The 22,382-nt window shown below is 36.6% G+C and overlaps 1 protein-coding gene across 1 annotated transcript; it reads right to left on the reverse strand.

The window, feature by feature from the left end:
* Positions 1-35: 35 nt before the first annotated feature.
* Positions 36-18,789, reverse strand: LOC147400310 (5'-adenylylsulfate reductase-like 7). Its single transcript, XM_086445949.1, has 4 exons — positions 18,558-18,789; positions 10,021-10,202; positions 886-1,010; positions 36-783 (listed from the first exon to the last, which is right to left on the reverse strand). The coding sequence occupies exons 1-4, from the start codon at positions 18,720-18,722 to the stop codon at positions 356-358; spliced, it is 900 nt and encodes a 299-aa protein (XP_086302075.1). The 5' UTR covers positions 18,723-18,789; the 3' UTR covers positions 36-355.
* Positions 18,790-22,382: the final 3,593 nt, after the last annotated feature.

A 22,382-nucleotide genomic window follows, 5' to 3' on the forward strand; every position in this document is an offset into this window, starting at 1 on the left:
AACTAATTGGTGAACAGATATGAGTGGGAGATGTGTTCTTCTGAATGTCAAATAATATACACAAGATGGTTGTTCTGAAATTTACATAATACATTGTTTGCTTGCTTCCCCTCAAAACTCAAAAATTAAGTACAACAGCTCAAGTTATCACCCCCAAGAAATAGTATACAAGATAACAACAAAAGACTATATATTATATATTAAACCAAAAGAAGAGTAAAGAGTAAAACTACCTACCCTTGAGCATCACAACAGTGTCTTCTTCAATTGCATCCATCCAACTCAAGAAGCTCTCTTCCCCAATTTCATATTATTGCAGTTGAGTTCGAGGTGTGGTATACTAAGTCAGACGAATTCACGAGCCCCCCAATCTCGCTGAAGATGACTCTCCTAATGAGACCGAGGCAAGGGAAGATGCCCATACCCTCGCATTCTTGGCCCCCTTCTGGAAATTCCTAGTCTTACACAACCTTATCTTGCTCCACACCCTCTTCACACCAATCACGTGGAAAACACGTCCCAAGAGCTGGCTTGTCTCTCCAAATATTCCCGGGTTCAGATGGGGAATGTATGAGACCCAGAAAGCTTTAAGGTGCAATAACATCCCCGGGAAAAAGTACACAAATGTCCTTAAACTGAGGAATAATATGGAAAGTACTAGGTAGGGTTCCCTAGTTGGCATCTCCTTTGTAGAGGACAAATCCAAGAGGTTAAGAAGGGGCTTCTCACTAATTCCCACATTGCTAGACCGATCATCCGTGACATACACAACAGGTTCAAGCCCTAATTTAGACACAGATAGTTAACAAATCATCTCACTATTATGTTAATTATGGAAAGAGAAGAAAAGTAAATCTTCGACATTCGTTTAGGAGAATTGTGTACCTGTTATTTTCTTATAGAAGTGTACAAGGGAACCAAGATCTTTCGGACCATGATACCGTACTTTTGCTGTCTGATTCACCATCAATATTGCAGGCAAGCTATGAATTCCATATCTTGAAAAGACACTGTAGATATGATACATAGAAGGCCATACTTGTGAGATCAAATGGCACCAAGTAAGGGATCAGGAATAATGTACTGTCAAGAAACATATGGGAGAATTGGCCCTCCTAGCCCTTGCCCCAGCCTTACATGTGACAGCTTTCAGGATCAACTAATCAATATGTCAATCTCAGAGAACTCCTGAGCCAATTATCGGATTGGAAAATCCAAACAATCCAATCTGTGGCATTCTTCCAGTTAAGTAGAAGAGATCATCGACCATCCCAAAAAAATTAGGTCAGATTGTAAAATGATCTACTTGGGCAGGGGCAGACCCAGAGATTTTCTCTTGCAGGGGCCAAACTAATATGAAGATTAAATTAGAAAAATTATAAATAATATGTCTTTATACTTATCCACTACAGAATTATGTAATATTAATCCGTTTAAATGACCATAAAGAAGCTTATCAGCTTCTTTAAATTTCATGGAGACCAAAAACTAATTTTGGCAACTGTGGGATTTTTATTGGGAAAAAAATTGGTGTCAACAAAGGTTTTCCCTCAAGCTATAATTAAGTAAAATGATTTGATTACTGTGAAAAAGATTAACCTTTAAAAAAAATGGAAGATTATATCACGTTTGAAATCCAACAAACCTTGGAGTGGGATCCACATTATTTTAAAATATTTACATCTGAGTTCTATCATGAAATATAAAAAGTTATGGGGTTGCATTGCCCATGTGGCCATGTGGGATTTTGGGAGAGAGAATTGACGTTGAGAGGAGAGATGATATAATAGGTATTTGATTTGAAGGACGGTATTATAGGTATGAAAAACATTTTCCTTTCTTAGTAATGTTGTGAATCTTACTAAGGGTCGTTTGGCCCACATGGATTACAACATTGGCAATCCACCACAGCCTTCTAGATGTCATGGAAAGAAAATTCAAAGGAAAAAAAAAAATCTTTTGAGCTTGTTCCAAGGTTTTGAAAATAGACAGCTACCGAACTCCTAAAGCTACCAAAACTAAAATTAAATTTTTTTTTTATAAGGAACTAAAATAAAAATTCAACAGTGAAAAATAATGATTTTTTGAAAAAAAAAAATTTCTAAGTTCTTAGAATTTCACCCTTTACAAGCATGAGGCATTAGATCATTTTTTTACTTTATTTGAGAAAAAATCAGCCGAGGTGGCCTTATTACAAGAAAAGGACAACAAACAAACAAACAAAAAGCAAATAATACAAACAGCCCAACTCTTTTTTTTTTTTTATCGATAAAGATAAATTTATTGAAAAAAAAAAGCGAGGGGATCGTGGTGACCAACCCAAAACAAAGAGAACCAACAAGATAAAAGAAAAGACGACACAACAGAAGATGATAAAAACAAACAAAACGTGACTGACAAGTTACTCTCGCGACAACGAACAAATCTTATCCTATTGCACGACAAAATCTTCAAAGAAGACCCCCTTGAATTCCTTGTAAAGTTTACTCCAAAATAAAAAAAGCTAATCCGTCCATCATAGAAACTTTTCCCTCCAAGATGCAACGATTGCGGTCTTTCCAAATACCCCAATAAATTGCAAATAGAGCCAAGAACCAAAGAATCCGTTTAGAAGACGAGAATGATGCTCCCCACGCCAACCACGACTCCAAAACTGACTTAACTGAACGAGGAAACAACCCACTATCTCGAATAAAAACAAGAAGTGTGACCAGATGTGATAAGCCACCTGGCAATGAATGAATAAGTGATCCACTGTTTCCACCTGGGATCTAGACATACAACACTGGTTTGGTGAAATGAAGCCTCTTCTGATCAACTGGTCTAAAATTGTAAGTCTCCCTAAAACTGCCAACCAAATGAAAACCGATATCTTAAGAGGTATATTACCACCCCAAACAAATGAGTAAGGGAAAAACGTTGTACTACTTGGGGCAATACTATCATACAAAGATTAAACCGTGAACTTCCCATCCCGAGTACCAACCCACAACCTCTTGTCTTCTGAAGAGTTCTGCACATAGTTATTCTCCACCATAAAAATTAAACTCCCTAACGTATCCACCTCCGAATCATTGAAAGTTCTTCTAAACCCAAAGTCCTAGTTTAGCGCGCCATTTTCGAGGCTCTTGAAAACAGAAACAACTTGATTTTTTTTTAAAGATAAATAAAAAAGATCCAGAAATGAGTCCTTAAGAAGACCATTCCCACACCACCAATCCACCCAGAACTTCACCTTAATCCCACTCCCAACCTTACATTTCACTCTGCTCTTAAAAACCGTAAGTCTTCTAAGGATGCCCTTCCACACTCCACACCCCAGATCGCTTCTCGCCAGACCACTCTCCCACTCATTCCCATTTACACAATGTTTGTCAACAAGTACTTTCCTGCAAAGACTTTCTCCCTCCTCCCCGAACCTCTAGAGCCACGTCCCCAACAAAGCTGAATTCATAGAGCCAAAATTACGAATACCCAATCCCCCATTCTTCTTAGGCAAACATATCTTACTCCAACTCACCTAATGATGTTTTCTCAAGCCGTTTTTTCCATGCCACAAAAAGTCTCGGTAGATTCTTTCTAGTTGCACTTCCACATACCTTGGCAAGGAAAATAAAGAAAAAGTGTAAATGGGAATGCTAGCCAGAGCGCTTTTAATAAGGTTAATCGGAACCTTTATATAACAACTTAGCTTTCCAAATATTAAGCCTCTTTCTCATCCTTTCGATCACCGGCTCCCAAATGTCTTTACTAGTGTACCCCAACCCCAAAGGAAGTCCCAAGTATGTGGATGAAAGGGTCCCAATCTAGAACCCAATTGAGGCCATCGCTGCTTTCAACCCTTCCACCTCACCTACCGCAAACAGCTTGCTCTTGCAAAGATTTACCGAGATACTAGAAATTGCCTCAAAACACCCAAGAATGCCACTTAAAAAACTCAACTGTCTTGGTGAATAGTCCAAAAAGATTAGGGTGTCATCTATAAACTGTAGATAAGAAACCACATGACCAACCACCCTAGTAAAATAACCGGTGAGCTCTCCCTCAACCACCGCCTTGGATAACATCCTTCCCAAGGCCTCCATGACTATCAAAATAAAAAAGGCAACAACGGATCTCCTTGACGAAGACCTCTCGAGCTTCTAAAATACCCAGTTGAAGATCCATTGACCAATACCAAAAATGTGGAAGTTGAAATGCACTTCATGACCCACCTATCACCAAAGCCCATCCTCCTCAACATGTATTTCACCAAATTCCAATTCACATGATCATAGGCTCTCTAGATCGACTTTGCAAACTAATCCCGGAATTCTCGCTTTTCTACGCGAATCAATACATTCATTAGCAATAAGAACCCCATCCAGAATATCTCCCTGCTACAAAAGCTCCTTGAGCCGGACCAGTAATATTGCTTAACACCGTCTTCAACCTAGAAGCTAAGACCTTAGAGATGATTTTATAAACTGAACTCACCAGATTAATTGGTCTAAGGTCCATGATACCTTCTGTTCCCGACACCTTCGGAATCAAAGCAAGAAAAGTACAATTAGAACCCAGATCTAAGAAACATTCCATGTAGAAGTCCTCGATGGTTGCCATCACATCTTCTCTCACTATCTCCCAACAAGCTTTGAATAAACCTAGAGAAAAACCATCCGGCCCCGGGGCCTTGTCATTAGCCAAACCACACACTACTCCCCACACTTCATCTACATCGAACGGTCTTTCAAGCCACCTATATTGCTCTAGGGTAATGCTATCAAAATGTAAAAAGTTTAATGTAGGCCTGTACACGTACTCCTCTGTATACAAGTTACTGTAGAACTACACCACCCCCTCACACACCTCCTCCTCCTCCTCTACCTTCCACGAATCATTTACTTTAAGCTTTGAAATGAAATTTACCCGGTTGTTAAAGTTCGCCATATGATGGAAAAAATATGTATTTTTGTCCCCATCCTTGAGCCACCGAATTCTCGACTTTTGTTTCCAACAAATCTCCTCCATTGTAGCTAATTTTTATACCTCAACTTTAAGATTCACTCGTCTTAACCTCTCCTCAACACCCAAACCCCATCTCTCCTCTTTACCCTCAAGTTCCTATAACTCCAATAGTGCGGCACTTTTCATATCATTCACCGACCCAAAAGTTTCCTTATTCTAGATTTTCTACTTTTCTTTGATAGCCTTCGATTTAAGCCTCGACGCTTTCCTGGCCTACCATCAAAAGAAAGCTCGTTCCACCAAGTTTCAATCATCTCCCCAAAACCTTGGTGCTCTAACCACATATTCTCAAATTTGAAGGGCATAAGCCAATTCCTCGACAAACCAGCCACCAAAAAGATAGGACAATGATCCGACATAGGATTTGGCCATCTGTCCTGGATAAGCCTTCCGAAATGTTCTTCCCAATCTAACGAAACTAGAAATCTATCTAGTCTGCTAAGAATCGGGTTCTCTTGATTATAAGACCATGTGAACCTTCCCCCACAGAGCGGTAGATCAATCAACACATTGCGATCAACAAATTCCGAGAATTTGCGCATCTTCGGAGTGATTCTCAACCCCCTACTCTTTTCGAACAAAAAACGGATGACATTGAAATCTCATCCCAAAACCCACGGCTTGTCCCAACGCCCCCTTAATATCATCTAGTTCTTCCTAAGAATAATTCCGCTCTCTCTAGAGTTGGACCATACACCCTGAAAAGACCTATGTAAAGTCCTCTCCAATCAACCTTCATAAGACCGACACTAAAAACGCCCCAATGAGATTATCCTCCACCACCATCAACTTCCTCTTCCACAATAAAATGATGCCACCAAAAGCCCCCCAAGAAGGAAGAGCGCACCACCCAACTAATTTAATTCCCCAAATCTCCTTAATCACCCTATCATCCACCTTATCTAACTTCAATTCTTGCAGGACCACCATATGAGGTTTATGATGGTGCAAGATGGATTTGATTGCTACTCTTTTCGAGGCTGCATTCAGACCCCTTACGTTCCAGGACAAGATTCTAATTGACATTTAGACCTGCTAAGCGCCTTCCGACTCTCTTCCCTTTTGTGACTGAATGGAAAGTCCTCCACAGAACTCTTAAGTTGAATAATTTCCTTCTTCAGCCTTTTATTCCTCTCCTTGACCATTTTATCACAACACGAGAAGTGTCTCGTAATCTTTAACCTGGAATATTCACACTGAAAACACTCCCTCGACGACATTTCCACTCCCCCGTTGACAATGAGGACATCCCCTGAGAGAGGCCATTTTCCCACCACCTTTTACATGCAAAACTCCACTCCCTTGCTGGTTTTTAGGCACATTAACGAGTAACTAAGACACCTTACCTTCGTTTCTAACAAACATCCCCACTTTTAGTCCAGCTTCCAACAAATTGGCCAAGATCTGCTCTGTTAGATTCCTTATCTTAGTCTGATACTCTCTACTGTCGATCCCCAACCTTTCTGGTGTCGCTGACTTTGACGGTGTACTCACTGTCCTTTCAAAAACCTCGAACCTTCCCTCTCCTTATCAGACTCAGAGAAGAGCCCTTTACCCCCTCTCATTCAATAACCGTACCATAGATCTTGCTGGATTACCGTGGATTTTACACTCCTACAAGACAGACTTATACCCGACATGCGCCCTGGCCCACTAATACCACCCATCGGAGACGAGCACGAATCTTCTGTGCCTTTCATTAAAGCAAAAAGGAGGCTCCCCTATGCCCTGGTGCCCAGACCCCACCTCCCAGCTATCAATATAATCTGGAATTGTCTATCTTCATTTCCCACTCCAGCACTTACTAAAACTAAGGAGGGAGGCAAAGAACATGTTTCTCTAAGCTTCCTCTATCGAATACTAAGATCAGAAGATCCATTTCCTAACGTTGTGGCCAAACAAGCAATCTGCTCTTCCATGCCCAAATCTACTACGTCAAAAAATTTCCGCCCAACCACATTGACCCCCTTTACCAAGATGTCCCTGTTCCTTACCCACCAAGCTTGGAATCCTATCGGCATCGAAACCCCTCCAACTCTCAGACCCAATTAAGTTGTCCTGTAAACTTTCATTGATCTTGACTGTCTTGCTCTCCATTGAGTTCCAAACAAACGAAGTATGCAACAGAACTGCATTCTCAGTTCGCCTATTACAGGGCCTCGTTTTATTAACTCTATAGCGAAGTACCAAATTTCGGGCCTTCTTGGTTCTCAGCCCAACCACCTTAGAAAACCCGACCGGTTTACCTCGAACCTTAACAGTCCTCCCCTTGGGCTTGTGAATCCTAATCATGTCTGGGTCCTCGAAACTTGAACCTGTGCTTTTATCTAGTGAGCCAACACCGCCCAGCCTTACATCGTTATGGTAGGCCTCACTACCCAGCTCAATTACAACCCGTCCCTGAATTTTATTAACAATGGTCCCTACATCATCATTTTGGGCCTCGCTACCCAACCCAACTTCAATCCTATCTTGGGTTTTAATAACAGTGTGTCCTTCATCTTCGTTATGAGCCTCACTGCCCAGCCTCACATCAGCCTTATATTGGACTACGTTGGTATTGGACTCCTAATCGCCATACTGGGCCCCTGATACCGTAGCCCCCAAATTAGATAGCTTGGGCTCACTATTCTCCACCAACCCAATCTTACGTAACCACTTTTTATAACTTATTTTTTGCTAATTTACCCAGTAACTCTTCCGTACGCGTATGGTCCTTCTCTCATCGGCGTGGCTTCCAGCATTTATCGTTCTTGCCACGTGTTCCACTGCAGGGGCGCAACTTGTCTATCAAGGAAATCAGAAGTTTCTTCCGCATGCTACCTCCCGCTAGTGTTGATAAGCTCTGGGCCGAGGTGATAACTCCAGGTACCTCTATCTGTCCCGCCTCTTCCTCCGACTGAAACCAAGTCTCCTCCACCTATGTTCCTCTCTCGATTGAGATCCAGCCCCATTAGCTTCACCCTTCTCTAATATCTCTGTTGAAACTGGCATCACATCTTCTGGCCCCTCATCTTCAACAACTGCCACCTCGACCCTTAACAAATATTTGCAACCGTCAACCGAGAGGTAAACCACGCAGCATCCTCCAGGAGAGTAACCAACTTTCAGTCTCGCACAGTCCAACATCGCGCGACAGAGAGTGGTCGATTCCACTTCCAAGAGTCCACCCAACTGAGCGCCGATCTTTCTAAAAGCAAAATTTCCCCATAAATGAAATGGTAGTCCCCTAATGTGAACCCAAGACCCCCCAACCTTCCAATCCTGCTTTAACATGTTGCAATCCGCGAACTAGGAGCGTAAGTGGAAAGACGAACCTCCCACCATAACCATTCTTTTAGGGTTTACCTTCAAAAATTCTGATCTACTCCCCAACATCAAGATATAAGTTTAGGGTTCCCAAGCTAAAAGTTTTATCACCGGCGGCTTATTAAGACCTCGCTTGATGTCTAATAGGAAACCTTCCCAATCTGCCTCCCAAGAACTTACCTTGCAAATGAAAGCCCATCTCCAATTACTAAAAGCTTTGCCGGTATTATGTGCTTGCTTACCCCCAGTACTAGAGACCACCACCACGTCTGATACACTAGGAGCCTTCAACTTGTCGGCCTGGAGATTTCAAACAACCTCAACCCACAATTTTCCTGGCCCATCACCCTCCGCCGGTGCTTTCATCCTCTCTTCTGGTTTTAGCAACATTCTAAGAGAGAGGCCAACCTTTCCCCATCTGTTAACTCCTAGACCTTCCGAAAATACGATTGCCCACAAGCAAATACGATTGCCCGCAAGAAAATTTTTTCCGTAAATTGTTTGAGTTTCAAGAACCTTCCGTAAAGGTTTTGCTCATACTAAATGAAAAAGCTCCTCCCTTCCTTGGAATACTTTGCCCTGAAATTCTTCGACGAAACTCTCGCTAAATCTAATTGATTAGAAACCCATATTGCTTCATCTTCCTTCAACTGAATAATCGATTCAAGCCTTTTGCCCTTTTCCTTTACCTCAACCCCTCTTTTATTCTGAATCCACACCTCCTTAATCTCAAACACTTTGCGTTCCACCTTAACCTCAACACCTCGGCCAACCATACTTTCAGAGTTCGCTTCCTACTTTAAGAGTAGGAAGTGATATTCCTTTCCTTCCATACTACTCAACAAACTGCAAAGGGAGACATTTTCCATGATTGAAACAATGCTAAAACAGCCCAACTCTAGTTACATATGGCACAAAGCATCCTACTTAAAAACAAAATCCTCAAAGAAAACCCCAATAAACTCCTTGCTTATTAAAAAGCCAGCCAAAAATGACCTGTTGGATAAGCTTCTCCTCTCCCCGGAACACCCTACTATTATTCTCTTTCCAAAGACCCCAACATACTGTGAAAGGAAGAATAGCCCACAAGCACCTTTTCCTGTTGGAGAAAATGTTACAAGTCCACCCAATGAAAAAATAGAGGACATCCAAAGGAAAGATCCATTTCAAGTGAAAGAGAGTAAGAAAGTGAGCTCACAACCCAAATATTACTAAGCTAGTCAAGCTAGACTGACTCTTATATGTTTTTATTTGTTTAAAATAATATGGGTCTCACTTCGAGGTTTGTTGGATAACAAAATTGATAGAGTAAGGTTCCCTGGGAGTTGTCAGAACTCCAAGGGATTTTTTTTGTAATAAAAATGCAACAGTGAGTTATGCCGGGTGAATCTCAGAATTATTTTGAAAATTTTTGTGGGGGCCATGACCCATTGTCTCCATTTACTTCAGCCAAGCGGATTATATACATACAATATGATAGTTGAAAAACTTACTTTTGACAAGTTTTATGGGAGCCACAGCCCCTCTAGTCCCTATGTAGTTCCGACCCTGTACTTGGTAATATTTGACTTAAAAGTTATCTTTGGGGAATCTGACAATATCGTCAATCCTAACCCATGTGTAAGGCTGAGGCAAGGAGGTAAGTGTCTCTGGTATTACCCCAGAAAGACACAGTGGTAACTGGACGTCCCGAAGTCTACTCACCTTGGCATGGCTGAAGATTGTTCAAGTGCCAAGTGCCTGATTTGAGGAAACATGGAACTGAGGGCATCAAATGTATATTGTCCACCATCCGAAAATGGACACCAGGAAGCAAAGAAAAGTACAGCAGTATACACATTTCTATGAGGGGAGGTTAGAGCTCTGTCAAGGGATTCTCCATCAACCTTCAAAAAGGAAAAAATATGATGTTAAATAATCTTCACATTGTCCTTCCATGTGCAGAATTTAAATCCAAAGGACTAGAAGAAAGACCAGTAGCAGAGGAATAGATAATGTCATATATTGCAAATGATATTTCATTTAATAAGCAGAAAGACTAGTAAAACAACATAGAATAGATAATTGGTGACCAAAGTGAACTTTTCTCCTTTCCCAATAATTGGTGGATTGAAGGCCAAACTTGGAGAGTTAAATTAGCAGAAAGACTAGTAAGAGAGGAATAGATAGTTCCATATATTGTAAATGATATTTCTTTAATAGCACAATATTTCATAAGGAATTTAGCGGTTTCTTTTGTGAGGGCTTTCTTTTAGTTGGAATATTTTTCATAGTTAGTAAATTGAACATTGTGTTATATTTAGGTAAATTATTAGCAGGTTGTTGTGAGTTGCTAGAGTCATCGTGATTATTAGGTTGGTCTCCTCGACCACCTCAAATTTTTATTATCTTTACCGTTGGAATGAAACTCTTATAATAATATGTCAATTACTCATATTATCATAGAATAATAAGGTCATACTTCCAAGTTCCAAATCCATATATTCAAAGTCATACTTCCAACATCCAAATATTAATCTCTTAAAACCAAAAAAAACAACATAGAATGTAACAACAACAACAACAGCTACAAACTACTAAAACATGAGACTCCATCAGTGGTGCAGCTCCTGTTGCAAAAGTTGTGGTTTGGTTTTTATATTGACAATGTAAAATACAAAGAAAAATAAAGTTAAATATATATTCTCATCATTTTTTGGTTTTTATATGTATTGTACACTCACTAAAGTTAAATGGGGTAAACCATATCACCATATATTCTCATCATTTTTTGGTTTTTATATGTATTGTACACTCAATAAAGTTAAATAGGGTGAACCAATTGCTATGCTTCAGTCATGTGCAATGAAGACTAGTAGCAGACCTAGTTATAAGGAATGTGCACATTATAAAGAACATTAGGAAGACAAAACATACACAGATTGAGGTTGTGAGAATGGTTATGAACGCACTTGAATAAACAGAAGACATGGCTTTGGACAGAATTGGACCTAGGAATAGGACTCGTTCAACTGACCCCAGATTTTGGGGATGATGATGACAGACATGAAAGGTGTATGCCTCTGAAAAACATGTTTCTCTCCATGAAGCATATGTCTTTTGTAGGCCTTCATGTACAAGGCATATGCCTTTGGTGTATCTTTTGTCTGCACTTCAGGGCACCTTTGAGTGTGCCCAATGCCCTACTTGGGGTATGCCACGCCCCCCACACCTCTAAAAACACAACTTACAAGTTGACTTCATTCTACAAGGCATCTGCTCAATCTATTCTGTGACGATGTTTATTGCACCAAACAAATGGTGATAAACTACCTATCCCAATGGTGATTAGCTTGCTGACCTTTTCACTGAAGTTCTTGCATACTCTAAGTTCTACTTAATGTGTAGCAAGCTTTATCTTAGCCATGAAGGTGTGGTCGGCGTGTGAGGGATATTATTGTATAAATCCTATTTTGGGCCTCATGTATGTCAAGTAGGGGGGAACTAGGATTTTGTTGTTGGGGGGAATTATAGTCAACTGATAAGACACATCACCTTCCAGAGTGAATAACAAAAAGGAGAGAAAATATGTTAATTTTTTTATATGAATAAGCTATTACCGAGAAGGGAGTTAAAAAAAGCAATAAACAAAAGATGTACAAAAGGAATTCTTTAAAAAAAAACATTTTTCACTTGATCATTTCCACTAAAGAAATTTTTTACAATTGTTCCTGTCTCCTCGCCAGGTTTTCATTTTTTGAAAGTGATGTCGATTTTGGCCACAATTGTGATCAACATTCTCTTCTAAAGTGAAAGAATTGGATACCCTCACCACACTCACTTTTTTTTGGGTGATTTAGACATTTCCCTCCACCAATTGGTCAATATTAAAGATACCCCTACTGAATCTAATCTACTCTACCCATTCCTATGCTTTTGAACTGGCTGGGGACTACTAGTTGGCAAGGTTGTGTCTATCTTATCACTGGGTTGGGAATGAGACTATGAAACTCTGTCCTTTCCCATCGATAAGCAAGCAAGTCAAAACCTAACATTGAATCAGTTAAAAATAGTTTACCTTAGAAATTAACAATTTTAAGATGACCGATTTTTTGGGATAATTATCATGGGGTTTTGGCTAAAGGTTGAAGATGAGGGGATTAAGATCATTTTACATTGGTATCCCAAACAAAACGTAGGTCAAGAACCAGGGGGAAAGGGGGGCATATAATCAGTTTGAAAACACATAGGGTATCTATAATATTGATCAAGATGTGGAGGGTTTTCTCTAAAAAATGAAAAAATTGAGGGGGGTCACAAAAAACACAAGGGGTATTCCTACTATTGTTCAAAACGTAGAGCAGAACTTAAAAAAAATTTAGGGCGCGGCAAAAACCAAAAGGGGGGGTGTGTGTGTGTGGGTGGGTGGGTGGGGGGCTGGGTGGGGGGAGGGGGAGGGGGAGGGGGGCATATTATCAATTTAAAAACAGATGCGGTATCTCTAATATTCAAAAAAATGTGGAGGGTCTTCCCACAAAAAATGAAGAGAAAAATTGAGGGTGTAATGCCCTAAAATTTTATTACGTATCTAGAGGAATAAATCTTATGGAATTTGTTGATTATTAATCATAATTGTGATGGGATAGTTTTTTTAGTCAATCATGTTTTGTTAGTTCGTTTAAAACTATCGAGAAGTATAATTTTGCATGACTTTGATTTGATGATTTAAGTTAGTTGATCCAAAATGATATTTTAGAAGAATAGTTATGAATGTAAAGAGCTAATTCATAGTTATTCCAGTTAAACCTATTGAGAGAAGTCAACTCTTAAAGTTGTTTGTCTCTTGACTTTTAATTTAGATATTGATCTCGTTACAAAGTAAAAGAAAATAAAAAGTTGGACTAGTTGAATAAAGATTCAGGACATCAAGGTCTAATATTAAGAATTGAATCCAATGAGGTAGTGAACTTATAGTCATAGATTTGTTTTAAAAATATTTTTGTTTCAAAGTAAATGAGTCATTTCAAAATTTATTCAATGTATGTATTTTGCAAAATAAACAAGATCATGCACGTTAGATTAGAATTTTGATATGTCGACGTTTTATTTATGTTATAGTAGATTTTGTTGATGCACCAAAACAATCTTGTAAAATATTTTAATTGTAAAAGTGTTTTTTTTGTAAAATTCATTTTGAATAAAAAACCAATAATGTTTCTTATTATTAAACTAATTGGAATAATCGAGAATGGTATTGAGCTAATCGAGCACAGTCTATAATTAATCAAAAACTACTTTAATTAACCATTTAGTTTAGAAGTAAAAAATATTATTGTGAAAAAAAAAATGATTTTTGGAAGAATTTTAGAAGGAAGAAGATTAAAAATTAAAACAAATTTTTCTATGATTTCAATTATCTAAGCAAGAGATTTATTTAAAGAAAAATTTAATATTTGATGTTCGAGAATTTCATTGTGATTTCAAAAATGATTTTATTAATTCTGTAAAGTTAAACTCAAGTTTTTGATTGATAAAAAAAATGATTTTCAAAAGAGATTATAGTTCCTTTATATTAAAGTCGCACTGGAGATGTGGTAATTTGTGAAGTTATTGAGAACATGATTCTCAGTTGAGTGTGTATGTGAGATGAATACCTACTAGTGAGATGCTTCGGCGTACACCGTGTAAGTCACGAAAGAGAGACACAAGGATCGTGTAAGACACGAAGGAAAAAAGAAGAAAGGTGAATTTATGTTGAGTGTAGACTGGGTATTCAAATCAAATAATTGGTTGTTATTTTTCGTTTCATGTTTTTGAAAAAGATAAAAGTTTTATATTTTGAAAAAAAAAAAAAAAAGTTGCCTATTTTGTGAAAAATAAAAATATTGAGTAATATTTTATTTTAGTGGTCTATTAAAGGGTTTGTTAAAGCTTACAAAGTATAACATGTTGTGTCATTTCCGGAGCGACACGTTATTCTAGGATAACAGTTGCGATGTCTGATTTCTTATGTAATATGGGATGCATAAGAACTTAACATCACAACAGGAATCTGGGAATTTCCTTTTTATCTTCAATAGAGAATAAGATGTAAAGATAATTGTATAAATAATAAAGTGTTTACTGAAGATTACATGCACACCAAATTGACATAGACGAAGATGACTAGTCAATAATCATTAACAATCTAGAGTAGTCAGGAAAGAATGACCTACTTATTTAGCCCGTTTCTTAAGGTCTTGGTCAAAGGTCAACCTGAGCCGAAAAATCAGTCACCCAAGTATAGCAGAGGCTACCCATAGAATCAGGAGATAACGGTGGAGTTCCACGCCGATGAAGTATTAAATCGATCAAATCTTGACTGAGATGTTCACATTAGTCGTGACCCTCAACTCTCTATTATAGAAGTCTATCATTTTATGTTAATCATGGAGATGCATGTTAGGATTTTGGGGTGTGACAAGGGGAGGGAACACAAGGGGTATATCTACTATTGTTCAAAACGTAGAGGGGAACAAAAATTGAGGAGCAATAGAAAACACAAGGGTCATCTCTAATATTGTTCTAAATGAGTAGGTGTACTCTAAAAAAATTGAGGGAGCAATAGAACACAAAGGGATATACCTAATATTGATCCAAACGTGGATGGCTACTCTAACATAATTTAGAAAATATTGAGGGGGGCTAGTTGCCCCCTCTCGTCCCCTGGCTCTGCCCCTGATGTTAAGTGTACATATCCTAGAGGGAAATATCATCATTTCACATCAAATGTTGATATAAATGGCTATTAGAGCCATAGGTGGGAAAGAAAGCTCATCGACCTATTTGGTTTCCATGGAATTCTATAAGTTTTGTTGGTATATGAGAGAAAGTTACCTCATAAGGATGAATGTTGAGTTCCAAGATGAGGTTTTCATTGATTATAGGACAACATGCACATTCTAGGTTTTAATTCATAAGAAGCATGAGCAGATGATATTTCGAACATGAGGCCAATAAACCTGGTAGGAAGAAGTTCTAATCATTACAAAGATCCTTACCTCAAGACATCAATTAGTGCCACATCAAATTATTTTTAAGGAGCACAGTGCCTTTAGTGAAAGATAGAAAAATCCTAGATAGGGTGTTAATTGCTAAGGAATGTATTGATTCTAGGATTAAAGAACGAAAGTTGGGGTTAAAAAAAGCTTATAATCATTTGAATCGAAAATTCCTAAACTAAAAAATGGAAGGAATACGCTTATAAAGAAAATGGATTATGAAATTGACGCAGGATGAATGTCCTCATAAAACATATCATGTTTGCATTAGTCTTCAACAAGGTGACCCTTAATCTCAATTTTTTTCCTATTTGTGGTAGAAGCATAGAGTAAGATGATTTTAAGTTAAGAAATGCATAAATCCTTTTTTTTAAATCAATAATGGCTGCCCAAAGAGTTCTCTATTCACATCACAAGCCTCAACCTTTTGCAGAGCTACAAGTGTACACCTCAAATTCATTAACAATATTAATCACAAAATTCCAACCACTATTCCTACCTTCGAAGGGAAGGAAAATTCATTACAACAGGTCATTACACATGTCATAGCTTTTTCGTTCTTTCAGTGTGAATTATTTAAGGAGTCCAAGAGTGTCTTTTTTAAAGACCTTATGATCTGTAAGGATAGAGGGTAAGTTCTTGCCTAACTACTGTTATTTATATTAGGTAGGTCCACTCAATCTCCTTTTTTTTTCTTTTTAATAAATTTTTATATCCATAATAAAAAAACGTTCATCCCTAGCAGTGTGAAATTCTTTAAGCACTACAAGCATTGGGTGGTGTCAAATACTTAAATGACTAGTTTACATCATTTGTCAATTTAACTATTTGTTGGGTACGACTCATATAGCACGGAAGCATATTCTGTTAAAAACTCCATTAACTCTAAGAGGTTAGTATGAAGAAACAAAGCAACAAAGAGAACAAAGATCGCACACAAAAACATAAGGATTTATGCGGTTCGGCAGTGTGCCTACGTCCACGGATCAGAACAAGAACAATCACTACTCTCTTTACAAGCACACATCAAAACACCCTTTAACTACCCAACTACTGTCAATCATGAGATCAGCAAAACATCTATTATGAATCATGATCGCTTAGAATAAAGTTTTGATCTACTTATTTCTGCTAAAATTACCTCTCTACCCATCAAAGATTTAAAAGCCCATATATATATAGGGACCCATATATATATAATCAAGGGACATATGAAAAAACATATGTAAAAACAATGTAACATTAATAAATTTTCAAAATATGAGTTAGAGGTTTTGGATTGAGCTGATTTTTTGCGAGGATGGTCACTATGATGAGAAGATCATCCTCATAAAAAATCAGCTCAATCTGAAACTTCTAAATCCATCAAAAGTGATTTACAAATTATTGGCAAAAATTGGCAAAAAATCGACAGCCCACATTCTAAATCACTTTTAATGGGGTTAGAAGTTTCAGATTTGACTGAATTTTTTTTTTTTTTTCGGATGATCTTCCCATCATAGAGATCATCCTCACAAAAAATCAGCTCAATCCAAAACTTCTAACCCATATTTTGAAAATTTATTAATGTTACATTGTTTTTACATATGTTTTTTCATATGTCCCTTGATTATATATATATATATGGGTCCCGTTCGGCACCCAACCATTTACCCAACAATTTGCCGAACATGTTTTGTCCTACATGGGTTAGAAGTTTTGGAATATGCTGATTTTTGGTGAGGATGATCTTTATGGTGAGGAGATCATCCTCACCAAAAATCAGCACATTCCAAAACTTCTAACCCCATCACAAATGGTTTACAAAAAATGGACGGTCCATGATTTTTCAACTTGTAAACATGGGGTTAGAAGTTTTGAAATGGGCTGATTTTTGGTGAGGATGATCTTCTAACCGTAGAGATCATTCTCACCAAAAATCAGCCCATTCCAAAACTTCTAACCCATGTAGGACAAAACATGTTGGGCAAATTGTTCGGTAAATAGTTGGTGAGAATGATTTCTACGGTTAGAAGATCATCCTCACCAAAAATCAGCCCATTTCAAAACTTCTAACCCCATGTTTACAAGTTGAAAAATCGTGGACCATCCATTTTTTGTAAACCATTTGTGATGGGGTCAGAAGTTTTGGAATGGGCTGATTTTTGGTGAGGATGATATTTACCCATTTGTGATGGGTAAATAGTTGGGTGCTGAGCATTTCCCTTATATATATATTCTAAACGAAGTAACACAGACCATTATGTAATTAAGAAACAATGATTATTACTTATGGAGCTAGAACCATCTTGAGACTCCTCATCTACTGTTAAAACAAAATAAAAAAGAGGCCCAAAACACTTCATCCAAGTATATGGTCATAACAGAACAGAAATATGATTCACATCTTCTAGAAGGAGAATACACAAAGTCCTCCTTCATCAATGCACTCTGGAAATTCTAAACCAAAACATAATGAAATCAACCAAAGCCTTGAAAAAGTCAATATTCATCAACATCCTGATAATGAAAAACCTCTCTTCCTATCAAAACAGACGAGAATTACAAACTAATAAGGTCCAAGCCTCACAATTTGAATAATCAAACAAAAAGGTGAAATTTATGATGATCCACAAATAAATACACTCAAACTTCTAAAGTCAACCTATACATTTAGTTCCAAAAATTCATTCAATTTCGGGAACAAACAAAACAAAAAAGCACTTTTTTTTTTACTTCCCCTTTGAAAAATCTAATCCAACAGAGAAGTTAACACAAGAAATCTAGAAAAGCAATCAAAAGTTCTCTCTCTATTTTTCTAAATGAAGAATTCCAAACAAATAAGGTCTAAACATCACAATTTGAACCATAAAATAATTTTTTTTTTTAAATGGAAGTTATGATTCAACGAAAAAAAAATATCCTCCAAAGATCAACCAATACACTTAGTTCCGATTCTCTCTTTCTCAAAACAACATAAGAAATCAAAAACCCTAATTGGAAACAGAAAACAAGAAAACAAAAGGAAACCCACCCAGCATCAAAACCTTGCACCAAATAAAAAAAATTCAAATCCCTAAATCCGTTATCAAAAACGCTATTTTTGTTCATCTACAACCAAACAAAAACAAGAAAAACTCAAATTTCATAATCAAACAAGATTTATTAGGGATCTATGAGCCAAAACGATCTAGATGCAAATAAAAAACCCAATAAAAGCGAAAAATAAGAAATCGTACGTACCTCTATAGATGAAAATGGGGAAATGGAGAGAGGACATTGAGAATGAAGATTGTTGAAGAAAAGATAAGATTCAGGAGGGCAGATATAAGAATCTGATGAGACAAACTGTAGAGATGAAATTAAGGAGATGCAGAGAAAACAAAGAGAAACCATTGATGCCGCCATGAGAGAGCGAAATCCACCTCTCTTTCCTTTCCCCTTTGTTAATTAATTTCTCGTCTCTTTCTCGGCGCACGCCCCTTACGACTTGTACTTCGATACAGCTGTCTTTATCAAAAGTTTGGTAAAGGCTACTCAAAGTAGCACGTGTGCAAATCATCGACCAACGAAAATCTTGAAAGTTTAGGAGGTGAATATTTGACACGTCTTCAAAATTGGTGGGTATATTATTTGCACACACCTAAATAGCTCATTTCACCCACTTGCCTCTATAACTTAAAAATATTTCTTTGTACACATCTAGTAATTTGTTTTAACCTCTATTATTTATGATACACACTTAAAGGTACAAATCATTTCTTCTTCATTGTTCATTGTAAATTATCAACAAAATTTAAATATTTGCAAGCAATGATCGATCCACAGAAACAATATTGATTCAATATTTCTTTCAATTCAAAATCGATTCAGATTTACGTAATCAAATTAAAAATATTTTTCAAAAATAAAATTATCTAAAAAAATAATAAATAAAAATTTAGATGCTTATGGACAAGATTAGATTGGTCTAATCCATACTCGTAAATTCTTCTAATATCTTAAATATCCTTTATTTATCTCGATCCACTGAACAAAACTAATGTTTGTGAATCAAAAAATTGATCAGTTATATTAAAATGAGATTTCAAATTATGCAATTAACTTGTTAAGTCAAAATTATAAGATAAATATTAACTGTTCATTTTTAAAGCATGGTTTATCTTGATCTCATCAAAGTATAAACCATCAAAATTGTAGAACAATCAATATTATTTCTGATAATTTTAGTTACGAGTTCTCACAATAGAACAATGAAACATTATCTTAGAAATAATAAAAATAAATTAAAAGAAACTTACTCAAGTTTCCTCAACCAATCTAGCGAAGAGTTTAACTGATGGTCATTGTAAAAAATAGTAAATAAAATAAAAGTAAAAAAGATAGAGAATTGAGATGAGAGAATAGAAAAAATCTTTTTTATTGATCTTTCTTCTGAAACCAACAAAATTCTCATTGATTACAAAGTTACTACTTTTAGCAAAAACTAATAGAAAAATAAGATAAAGAAAATTTTCTAAATATCCTTAAGTACTAGTCTGGTCTCCTGTTTATAGAGACCAGATTATGGTTTTTAGAGTTCAAAAATCTTCTAAACTCCAACCCCTAATTCAATACGAAGCATCTTTAGTCACCAAGTTTCTATGCAAATCTCGAGGACTCCCCTGTTCTGTTTATCGCGCCGCCCTACCCAACTTAAGCATCGTGGTCCATGTGGGCCCAATCGGTATAAGTCTTGGTCAGCTGACTTTGTTTGAATCTTGGATCATAGTGAATTCTTCGGAGTTTCTAATTTATTTTCGAAAATTTATGATTTTTTCCTATTATACAAAAATAACAATAATTAATTCTAAAATACATCATTTTATTATAATCAATAATTATTATGGACTAATAATGAATTATATTTAATCAAAGGGTTTAGTATATAATTTACTTGTAAAGTCTAGAAACTATTTCTTAGACCTAATCATTCATCATCTTCTTCTTCTTCTTCTCTTTATCTCTCTTATTTCTTCTTTTTCTTCGTATCTAAAAAGGTTTCAATAAAGGTCTTAAGCTTTGATCTTACTTATTTTTCTTATCCTAAACTAACATGGTGATGATGTGGTTGACGTGGCATATGCACAAAGCCACAAACAAATTTCTTCGAGATACACAAGGAAAAAGATTTTTGATTCTGTGCACATGCCACATCATCATTGCATTAGTTTTAAAGAGTCAATTTATCATTAGTTCATAAAAGACGATTAAAGTCAAAGATAGCATATATCAATTTAGAGAAAATAAGGAGATATTCTATCACCAAAAATATAGATAGCATGTATTTGTTTAATAAAAAACATACCACTGAAAGCACCTTCAATTTGTAGGAGGTGAGTCCCGATGTTTTTGGGAGTCGCTACCTAGTTTACGTTTAGGAATCATATATTGACTCTGAATGGAATTTGGGTTGGTATACGATAAAAACAATAGGTAGAAGGTTAAATTACGGGTATCGAAAGATGTTAGGCATCGAACCCGCCCGATCGAGACAATTGGTCTCTACTATAATCCAAAACTATCATGCGTTCAACGAGGAAGACTAAAGTCAAATTACGGGTCAAACTACTCCTAAGGTCAAGTGAGAGAATATGGTCAAACTCAAAGTCAAGGCTACTTAAGTCAAAATCTAAAGTGAACTAGAAGACTACAATCAAGGTCAAAGTTAAGTCAAAAGTCAAATTGAAAATATCAAATTATACCAAACTCATTGAGTCAACTCGTAACAAATTAAGAAAGAAAATTAATGAATGAGAGAGAAAAACATGGTTTTTATTTTGTTGGGGTTGTGCCTTAAGTGACTTCTCAGGTTGTCTATGTACCCCAGATCTTTTTTTGAATCAAACCGAACGTAATTTAAAAAATACACGTGAAATCTCAAGAAATTACCAAAATCAACGAGTTGACTCAAGTTGTTTTATGATTTTTTATTTTAAAATCATTTTAAATGCCCTAAATTCCAATAAGTGAACTCAAGAGAATTTTATGAAAACCTTTTTGTAAAATTAATTTCTAAACAATTAAGACCGATGAGTTAACTCTACCAACTTAAAATTTGAATTTTAAATAAGAGTTTACAAAAATCAATTTTGTCAAACTCACATAATCACAAAAACTAAAAAATTGAAAATTGTACCTTGTGCGAATTCCCACGTATTCATAAGAAAAGCAAAAAAAATTACATGATAAAACTACCAAACACAAAAAAAAACTTACTTTTATTAAAGATTTAATCGCTTGGATCCCTTCAAGTCATTCGAGCATGCAAATGAGGGTTCTATGAGGAGTATTGTTTGGGTTGAGGACTTAGACAACTATTAGGTGAGCTCAAGAGAGTGATTCATGAGACGACTGAAAATAAAAGGTCTGCGAATGGGGTGGAAGAAAACGTAGGTAAGTGAAAAAGGAATGAAGATAGAGTTTGGTTGGGGTTGTTCTAGTGAGTACAATTGTGTTGGATTGAGACGATGAAGTGAGACATGAAGGGTTCAGTTATGTAGGTTACTAAGGAAGAATAAAGTGCTAATTTGGTTTTTTGGGGTGTTAAACTATGAGGAAGAGGGTGTTATTTTGGCTCTTTAAGAATGCTAAACCGTTAAGGAGAAGGTATAGGAAATGTAAAATGCAGATTTTTCAATTAGTATCTCGAAGAAAATAAATAGTAGAATTTTGAGAAAATCTTGAAAGTGGGATTTAGGGTAAAACTGTAGAACCTTGTTTTGATCATTTTTAATGAAATCTGATCTTACCATTGGATTCAAAATGATCGAAAAGCATACTTTAGCCTGTAAGTACGCTCAAGTGTGAGTCCGAATAGAAAAGTTACAAAATCCTTAATTATAGAATCGGACCAGGTTAAAATAGTAATTTTTTGCTAGAGAAAGAATTATTAAGATTCGATTACACCATTGAGTTCGTAACAAAAAATTATTGAACATAGACTATTTATTTATTATTTTTTGAGATCAGGAAATTGAATTATCGTCAAAAACGAAAATGACGTCAATTTTAGGGGTCATCTCAGGT

Source organism: Akebia trifoliata, chromosome 6 (genome assembly GCF_017979445.1).
Source record: "Akebia trifoliata isolate Shusen 1 chromosome 6, ASM1797944v1, whole genome shotgun sequence".
Classification (NCBI taxonomy): Eukaryota; Viridiplantae; Streptophyta; class Magnoliopsida; order Ranunculales; family Lardizabalaceae; genus Akebia; species Akebia trifoliata.

Excerpts from the sequence above, each read along its gene's own strand:
- LOC147400310 (XM_086445949.1), bottom strand. The coding sequence starts at position 18,722 with ATGGCGGCATCAATGGTTTCTCTTTGTTTTCTCTGCATCTCCTTAATT. Across the intron at positions 10,203-18,557 it reads CCCCATTTTCATCTATAGAG|GTTGATGGAGAATCCCTTGA; the intron begins GTACGTACGATT and ends TCCTTTTTGAAG. Across the intron at positions 784-885 it reads CTTCTATAAGAAAATAACAG|GGCTTGAACCTGTTGTGTAT; the intron begins GTACACAATTCT and ends TGTCTAAATTAG.